Source organism: Conger conger, chromosome 6 (genome assembly GCF_963514075.1).
Source record: "Conger conger chromosome 6, fConCon1.1, whole genome shotgun sequence".
NCBI classification, from domain to species: domain Eukaryota; kingdom Metazoa; phylum Chordata; class Actinopteri; order Anguilliformes; family Congridae; genus Conger; species Conger conger.
This window is the reverse complement of record NC_083765.1, coordinates 8,279,933-8,289,350: the sequence shown is the minus strand read 5'-3', so window position 1 is coordinate 8,289,350 and position 9,418 is coordinate 8,279,933. Positions and strand designations below refer to the sequence as shown.

Here is a 9,418-nt window from a genome sequence, read left to right as displayed (position 1 = left end):
GGATCATGAGAAGAATGTCTTGTCTGCTCACACGAGTCACTTCCAATGGTCCTGGAAAGTCACGTTCTTGGATGAGCCAGAGGAACAACACCTTTGTCCACCCCCCCCCGCACTTGAGACGGATGTGGTGTGGCAGCCCTTGACCCCGCTCCCCCCCCCCCAACACATACACACAAATCAACCCCCCACTCCCAACACATACAACCACTTACTTGTGTTTACTCCATGTGTCAATGTACATGCTTGTGTGTGTGTGTGTGTGTCTGAATGTGTACGTGTATATGCGTGAGTGCGTGTGTATGTGTGTATGCTTTCTGTCTGTGTGTCTGTGTGTGTATGTGTTTGTTTGTGCCTGTGTCTGTGCACGTGCTTGTGTCTGTATGTCTGTGCGTGTGTGTGTGTGTGTCTCTATGTGTGTATGTGTGTGTGGTAGTGGGTTGGTGGTGCTATATTTAGCCTCTTGATGTAAGCTGCATACCGTTGACAACAGACACACACTGACAACCCCCCCGATTGGCCTCAGTTGCGGGGAGTGAGGAGATCTGGCCAGTCGAAGCACCCAGGTTGACCCCTGAGCTCCTCCTCGCTGCCTCCAAGGATACCCGCTGAAGGTGAGGGAGACGGGACGTCCGCACAGGTAAGGGGCCCATCCCCGCAGGTGCGCTGCCGAGGAAAGTCTTTAACCGTACCGCGAAAAGGAACATCAACGCTCACACCGCTGCTTTCAGAGGTCTGCTCAATGTTAACACGTCCTGCGCTTCATTACACCATGCTCGCTGCAAACCACACACCCAGGAATGCATGATGAGCTTCAAATGGGTTTCCTCCCATTTAAAAAAATAACTTACGTGTTTCTTTTCAGTTACACAGTTTGTAGATATTTCATAAAAAGTAATAGCAATTCTCAATGTGTGAGTGTATTTGCTTTATTCGATTTGCGTCATTTACGGATGGTTGAAGGTTGAGTCATTTCTGCACTGATAATATTATCAGTCCGTGCAGCTTGTATTGGCTTCTTCCTGGAGTTTGCTTGAGGGTCTTTGGCTTGAGGCTTAATTGTGAAGATTTTCCAAGAAGCAGGATCAATCCTGACTGAACGACTGCAGTGGATATCTGCTGGATGAACCTTTTGGGAATGTTATGGGAAACTGGAGGGAAAACGTCTGAAACCCAAGCAGGCACTGAAGGGCATATTGGAGGTTAACAGTTGTAGTTGCGCGTGCAGCATTGAGGAGATTCCTTTGTGGCGACTTTCTGGCCAGCACAGAGCTTTACCCAGAGCGCTTTTCAGGGCAAACCAACATCAATATGGAATTGATCTGTATCTAATAGTTTTCTGGCGCTTGGAAAGCTCGAAAGCACTTATCCCAATACTATCTATGTGTGTTCTATCTATCTTTCAAAGGTCTTTTTCACTCTTCTTCCCCCTTGGAGGTGCTTCCTAGAAACAAGGCAAATGTTTTTATTTCACTGGCTATTGGAAAAGGTTTCAAATAGAGGAAAAATGGAAAGGTATTTCTGTATAATTTTGGGGGATGTTCTACTGGATATACATAATGCGACACACTGTGAGACATTTAAATATAGAGGTGGGCGATTTCTTGCAGACACAGGTGGCGGGGGACAGTGTGGTTTCGGGTGGCACGGGCAGGCTGGGGGGGAGGTTGTTATAGTGTGTGTTGAGTGCTGCCACTGAAGTAATTTTAACCCTTACCATTCCTGACAACAGCCTATGAATCTGAGTTGGATTTGGAATATGATCTGTGGGAGTGTGAGGCCTCTTTGATGAGATCAGCCCAATCTTTGCTCTGGAATCACAGGGGCGATGCCTTGCGTCAGAATGCGAGGTGAGCCCACGTGCAGGTGCGTCGAATGGAAAGAATGACTTCAGCGCCGCTGGCAGCCCCGGCCCGGCCCACTAAGCCCCCGCTCCCCACAGCAGCCGCGGTGTCCAGGTCCCACTGCCAACGCATGCCACAGGGCACTTTATATCCTGTGGCATGTCAATGCATTCGGCTGAAATTCAGGCTCAGGGACATTTATAAAGAAGCGCTGACATCGTCGTTTTAAGATGTCCGCCGAATCGGCAAACGTTTCCGTCGGGATCTACGAGTGGGCAGACGGCAATCTCCCCCAAATGATCCGCAGTGGGGCATTCTCCCTCTTCTTCTTTTTTTTTTTCTTCTTCTCCAAGTCAGTGGAAAGGAACGTACAAGCTGTGTCCTTTTGTGTGTGTTCCGCTCCCTCAGGGTTAGCGTTGCCGCCCATCTTTAAACGCCATGTCCCGATTCAGCACCCTGTCGGCCAATGAGCGGAAGACGCAGGCGGCCGCTATCTGCCGAGAGGTCCAGGGTTCCAACGGTATGACGCAGCCGAGCGCTGTTTGCGCTGAGAGGCACACGCAACACACACACACACACACGCCCCTCTCTTTGAGGGACACATGCTAATCGGTGTGCAGAATGTCTCCGCAGTTCTCTCGATTGCCATAAATAAGTTAACGGGATGCTATGCTGCCAACGGCGCCTAATCCTTTTGTAGTTGTCCTTTCGAAGCATCTATTTCTGGTGGGAACAACTGCATGGGCACTGCAAAGGCATGAAGATCCGAAACAGCTGAGGAACATTCCGCCAGGGTTTCCTTTCAGCCTTTGATTGGCCACTGACATCTCCATAAGCACATTTTTTTGGGGGGGGACCTGCTATAGATACATAAAGAAGAAACAGGATTTAGAGGTGAAAAGGTTCCATATTATATCCACTTAGGCTGTAGATGAGCACCCAGATCTCACATAAGGAAGAATATGCAAGGGTCACAGCCCTAGTCGTTGGAGCACATTCTGATTATGACTATTACAGTGAAGAGACTGTAATTTGACTGCTTAATAACTTGGAAAAGATACTGGAAGGAAACTGGTAATACAATGACTGGAACATTCATGGTCGTCCTCCTTATCAGACCTGGGTCAAAATACATAATTGTTTTGTCTTCAAATACTTTTCTATGCTTTACTGAGCTTGTCTGGTGTATTGGAACCGATTAAGTACCCCAAAAAAAAAGTACAAACCCTGCCTTCTGGTGTGCCTGGTTGCCTCAATTGCACCAAGCAAGATCAATCAAGCACAGAAAAATATTGAAATATTGAAATCTGATTACAACTACCCCTGCTTATATTTTGGGATGACATTGGGCAGCCTCGATCTGTAGGAAGTGTATATTATTCACAAGAGCAAGCTGAAATCAGTGTACATTTTCCCAAAGCAGTCTTTGTTGATTGTTTTGAGGGGAGAGCTCCAGTGGTAGTTGGGGTGGGATTCCCTTACAGAGGAAATAAGATACCGGGGCTACTTAGGGCTTCCTCCCTGGGGGGTCGGGTGGTTTGAGTAGATCTGGCCAGGGAAGCCAGCACATGTTGTCTCACGCCATCCGCTTCAACAAGTCAGGGACGCCTGTGCAGTGAGTATATTTCTCACCTTCTGCTGTCTCTCCTCCAGGAGACACCATGGATCTGGGGAAGAAGCTATGCACTCCCAAAGACATCATGCTGGAGGAGCTCTCTCTGCTGTCCAACAGGGGCTCCCGTCTCTTCAAGATGCGGCAGAGGAGGTCGGACAAGTACACCTTCGAGAGCATACGGAACGACGCCAACGTGCAGCTGAATGTAAGTTTTGTTTTTTTCCGATAGACAAACACATACACATACAAAGGAGATACATACAACGCATACAGTACACAGATACGTACGCATCCATACCAAACCCATAAACTGCGATGAGCATTTCTGCCATATCCATATGCACACTTATACATCTACACTCACATATAAACATAAGAATCATCAGTTTACATAGACACAGCATGAAAAAATTATTAAATAAATAAAGACTAAACAGTTGAACCAAAGTTGAGAGTGAATGGGGGCTCCATTTGCCTTGGAAGTATAGAGAAAGGATACGGATAAAATCTGAGTAGAAATGCCACACGTTCTGATCTGAGGTCAGTTTGATGTTTTCAGCTCATAATGTTTCAGTATAAGGACTGCAGGTGCGTGAGTTGATCTTGGACCTGTGCTCATCTCTGCTGCTCTTTAGGGCCCGTTAGGCAGACGCCAGCTCTTACTGGTGAAAGGCTGTCACTTTGTTTATCAGTGTCAGCTGACAAGCCATTGCTCTGATTGGCTCGTTGGATGATGCTATCCAAACTTGGAAAAGATTACTCAGTGACAGGAGTTAATCTGCAGAGGCTTGCATGCATGAAAGTTCAACAAATAAAGCTTCCCCTTACTCTACCATAAGACTTAAGTGTACGTACTGGATCTGAGGGTGAAAGTGTGCTTGTCAGCTCATCACCTGACACCATGCCCTTTAAGCCAGATAAACATGGGGGACTTTGGGTAGGTCATATTTTGAAGCACTGTCACCTACATATCTACACCATCTGAGGTTACATTTAATTTAAAGCTTTCTTTCTTCCTTTTGCAAGGTTGCAGTAATTTGACATCCACGGTTCAACTGAGGTGCAGGTTACTGGGGTGATGGACACAGCTAATGGGGTGGAAACACACTCATGATGTTGGGATTCATCAGGGGCGACATGGCTCAGGCAGTAAGAGCAGTTGTCTGGCAGTCGGAGGGTTGCCGGTTCGATCCCCCGCCCGGGCTGTGTCGAAGTGTCCCAGAGCAAGACACTTAACCCCCAAATGCTCCTGACGAGCTGGTTGGGGTCTTGCATGGCAGCCAATCGTCGTCGGTGTGTGAGAGTGTGTATGAATGGGTGAATGGAAAAGCATCAATTGTACAGCGCTTTGGATAAAGGCGCTATATAAATGCCTGCCATGTACCATTTAAAGGCGCTATATAAATGCCAACCATTTACCATTTCATCTTGTTTCCGAGAGCGAGCCCGGTCCTGTTGGAATTACAATGGCCGCCTCTCTCCACAGAATGATGTTCCGGCTGAGAACGGGACGGCAGGAGAGGCGAATGACGCAGAAGCCAAGACACCCCCCAACACACCAGATATGAGGAACAGCGCAGACCCGGAATCCATCGCCCCAGGTAGGGGGGATTTCACAACTAACCCCCACCCCCCACGACAGAATAACTAAACCTCCCCCTCAAATTCCCATGAGTCGGGCTGCATGCTCAGCATTTTTCGTTGCTCTTTTGATTTGGAGTATTTACAAATTTGGCCAACCAAGCCTTTTTTGCAGTTCTAATTCAATTAGGCTGTGCAGAGTTCTGCCAGGACAGTCCTGTACGGTGTTATAAAAAAGTCCAAAAAGGGCTGTGCAGACACGATTCTGTGAAAATCCAAAATTTCCAGAAAATGGGGAATTTAAGCTGAGGATAGCCGTCCTCATGCAGAACAGGCAGTCCTGTCATGAGGAATTTCCACAGCCTCCCGTCCTCTCTCAAAACCATCAGCGGGAGACATATGACTGGCCTGGGGGCGGGGTTAACCCGATACCCCGCAGTTCTGCGTCATCCCCATCAACAGGGCGAGCCATCTCCTCACACTCCACAAGATAAACATGGCCTTTCCCTCCGTGCTATTCCCAGGCCTTCCCCACGAGGGGCTCTGTGCCGTAATTACAGAGCACTCAAAAAATCACAGAGGATTAGCCACTGCTCATCACACTATCCCAAGCTCATGTTGCATTCGAATTCATTATATATCATCATCATCATCACCATCACGAGGCCTGGCTGTACCGCTAATGCACTGGGCCCCACAGTGGAACCCTGTGGCGTGAAAACGGGGCCACAACAGCCTAATGATAACGACACACCATCTGCCGAATGATTGAGCGTTTTATCTTTTTTTTTACCTTCATTATTGCTCTGTTGGAAATATTTCTCTTTCCAAATGGGGTGCACCTTTGTGAAGTGAAGACTGTATTATTCTTTCTCTGTTAAGGTGGTCCAGGTGGATTGGCTTGCAAGCAATTGAACCACCTATGGCAGTCTCTCATGACTTTATTGTCCTCTATCACTTGCCATAGAATTGCGATCTTTGTCTCATAATGTCTCAGCGTAACCTGAGGCCCAGCAGTCGTAATAGATTTCTATAATATGACACCATAAATATAAATAGGAAGCCCAGCATGAGTCTGAAATAAATTCCTTGTGGCACATTGAGTGTTAGTGGAGGAAAACACAAATCAGCCCCTCGGGGTCAGATTGCTGTTTATACTGTATCTGTACACGCGATACGCCCATTAAACAGACTGTGTGGTGTACAAAGTCAGACACTGAGGAATGAACTAAGATCTTTTTTCATCTTTAAGACTGTAGTCCAAATTCCATTCAAACTGTAAAATGATACACATTATAAATTTATTTTTCTTGGTTTCTTTTTTTTTCAGCCATCAGATCAGGTTTCATAAGTACCGACTTTGTAGCCCTGGGAAAGAAACCCTGTATTTGTTATTTAAATCTCTACATCAGAAACTCCCGGCAGAACATATCTGATATATCGTCCATTAATTTAGGCTAAATAGTTACCAATTACAGAAGTAGAATAGTCCAGAAGGTCAGAAAGTAAAGGTCCTGCCATGTGTTTCTGACACCCATGAACTCAGCCAGCTGATTTCATTCATTGGTTCTACCCCCTGGCTGAAGAATTGTGCTAAATAGCAAATCCAGGTGAAGTACTGGGGAGGCCTTTCTGAACCTGGATTTTACACCGAACCAATTCAGGTTATGTACTTTGATCAGAGGTACAACAGTAACGCTGAGCCGATGACAAAACCCGCCACACTCTAGTTAGATGCCCGTCCCCATAAAAACTATACCACTCTCCTGCTCAGAGTACTGAGAGGGAGCTTTGGAGGGTTGGCGGTCACTGCAGACCCTCCTGTGTGTGTTTCAGGCTACGGCGAGCCCTTGAAGGATATCCCCTCCGAGAAGTTTAACACCACTGCCGTCCCCAAATCCTACCACTCCCCTTGGGAGCTGGAGATCATCAGTGACCCTGCCCTGGCGGAAACGCTCAATGCGAAAATGCCAGCGGCCGAAGCCAAGGCAGAGGGCCCTGACTACAAGAGCTTTAACAGGTAGGACCCACACTATCGGGATTTACACTTTCACACCTTAAAGTGGTTTTGCTTAAATGATTTCCTTGGTTCTGGTGGATTTAGTGGGCGGCACGGATGCAAGGAGGTCCTGGGTTCGAATCCCCGTCGGCCGGGGCCTCTCTGTGCGGAGTTTGCATGTTCTCCCCGTGTCTGCGTGGGTTTCCTCCCACAGTCCAAAGACATGCAGGTTAGGCTGATTGGAGAGTCTAAATTGCCCCTAGGTATGAGTGTGTGAGTGAATGGTGTGTGTACCCTGCGATGGACTGGCGACCTGTCCAGGGTGTATTCCTGCCTTTCACCCAATGTATGCTGGGATAGGCCCCAGCACCCCTGCCACCCTGTTCAGGATAAGCGGGTTAAGATAATGGATGGATGGATGGATGAATGAATGAATGAATGGTGGATTTAGCGGCCACCCATGGCGACTGGTGGTCATAACAGGTCTATTTTACACTTCAGTTCCCATAGTTCCCTGTGACATACAGTTGGTGTGGGTTCCTTTTTTTGGCCACTTTACGCCTTTTCATCCATTGTTACTGCAAACAAAGACAACGGTGCTCTGAACTCCTCTTGTGTTCACGCCGTTCAAACTCTTCTGCAAACTACTCATCTCTGCACTCACAACTCTCGTTGCTTCCATAGGCTTCTGTGGTTTCTCTGCATACATTTAGATACAGGGCGGGAGTGGAGGGCCGTCATCTAACTTAAAACCTTAATATATAGACATCAAATTAAACTCAATAGTCATTGCTAGAGAAATATGTGTCAAATATGGTATTTCTGTATATGGAAAAAAATCAATAGATTTCCAGTTTAATTATGTCTTCTGGAACTCAGGGAGCAGGTTGACCTGGATTTCAGTATTAATTAAGTATTCATTATAAGGGAGATTTATTTCATACATTAAAGCATTTACCCATTTCCATATGTTGTAGCAAAGTGATTTACACAACTTTTGCATTTTATTTGTATTATTTTTATGCACAGAATACATTTATACAGCTGGATATACTGCAGTATACTGAAGCAAGTCAGGATAAGTACCTTGCTCTAGGATGCAATGGCAGTGGGAATGGCCAGGGAATGAAACCTGCAAGCTTTAGGTTACAAGCTTAGTTCCTGACCTATTTTAATACCTACCCTCAATACTGCCCACAGTCTTAAAGAATAATTGCTCTGGAGTGTGATGGTATTCTCACTTATCTGCAAAGCGGAGAAAGGCCAGATTGGGAGAAATGAATATGCTGCCCCTGGGCAGTGCAGGGCCTTTAGAGAGCACGTAGCCACTCTGGATGCTGTGGATCTGCAGCACATTGCATTAGTGGCATTTGGCAGATGCTCTTACCCAGAGCGATGTTCAGTTGATTAGACTAAGCAGGAGACAATCCTCCCCTGGAGCAATGCAGGGTTAAGGGCCTTGCTCAAGGGCCCAATGGCTGTGCGGATCTTATTGTGGCTACACCGGGATTCAAACCACTGACCTTGCGGGTCCCAGTCGTGTACCTTAACCACTACGCTACAAGCCAGTTCCACGTCGGTGGTCATCCCGTGGAGGTTACTGATGGACGCTGTAATGGCCGATCTCGCCCTCACCTCCGTGTATTTTGGCCCTCAGGGTTGCCACTCCGTTCGGCGGTTTCGATAAGGCCCCCCGGGGGATAACGTTCAAGCTTCCCGAGGTGGACCTGAACCCCCCCAAGTACCCCGAGCTCCAGGACCCCGCGGCGAAACGGCCCAGCTTCAACCGGACGGCGCAGGGCTGGATATCGGACGGCCTGCCCCTCACGCTGCCCGGCACGGGGCTGGAGCCGGCGGAGGTCCCGGAGTCAGACGACCTCTGAGCCAATCGCCGTGATCGATTCCAGCAGACAGACGGCTCACGCGAAACGTGTCACCTCACACCAAACGCTCCCACCCCCCCCCCCCCTTTCCCCGCGCCCCTCCACCCACCCCTCGCTGCGACACAGCCAGAGCAGAGGCACGCCATTGTTGATGCACACCAGAGCGGACAGGCGGCCTCCGTTTCGGGGGGGGGGGGGTGGGGGGTGGGGGGAAGGGGGAGTGCTACTGTGCTGCACTTTCCACTTTAACTTTCGCCGCTGCCTTATCAGAGTTGTACCATGAATTATACATTTTAAATTACATGCACAATAAAAAATAAAAATCAAGAAAAAAAAAAAACAGTGGGGCACTGGGGCCTTCAGTTGAACTATGCTGTCACATTTAAAGGCTTACTTTACTTTCTGTTACATTACAAACACTAGAGGTTCAGCTCTTCAATAAGTTTTTATCCAAGTTAGTTGCCCCATGTGAAATAAATAACGTATTCTTGAATTCAAA

At 47.7% G+C, this 9,418-nt stretch overlaps 1 protein-coding gene across 2 annotated transcripts; it reads left to right on the top strand.

Annotated features, from left to right (window-relative positions):
- Positions 1-532: 532 nt before the first annotated feature.
- Positions 533-9,006, top strand: myoz2b (myozenin 2b). 2 transcript variants are annotated; one of them, XM_061246769.1, is made up of 6 exons: positions 537-637; positions 2,250-2,361; positions 3,495-3,661; positions 4,943-5,057; positions 6,874-7,057; positions 8,694-9,006. In XM_061246769.1, the coding sequence occupies exons 2-6, from the start codon at positions 2,280-2,282 to the stop codon at positions 8,917-8,919; spliced, it is 774 nt and encodes a 257-aa protein (XP_061102753.1). In that variant the 5' UTR covers positions 537-637; positions 2,250-2,279; the 3' UTR covers positions 8,920-9,006. The 2 variants fall into 2 exon arrangements, with proteins under 2 accessions (XP_061102754.1, XP_061102753.1); XM_061246770.1 differs by lacking the exon at positions 2,250-2,361 and having other exon boundaries at positions 533-637.
- Positions 9,007-9,418: the final 412 nt, after the last annotated feature.

Coding starts and splice junctions, on each gene's coding strand:
- myoz2b (XM_061246769.1), top strand. CDS start 2,280: ATGTCCCGATTCAGCACCCTGTCGGCCAATGAGCGGAAGACGCAGGCG. Junction 2,362..3,494: donor AGAGGTCCAGGGTTCCAACG/GTATGACGCAGC, acceptor TCTCTCCTCCAG/GAGACACCATGGATCTGGGG. Junction 3,662..4,942: donor ACGCCAACGTGCAGCTGAAT/GTAAGTTTTGTT, acceptor CTCTCTCCACAG/AATGATGTTCCGGCTGAGAA.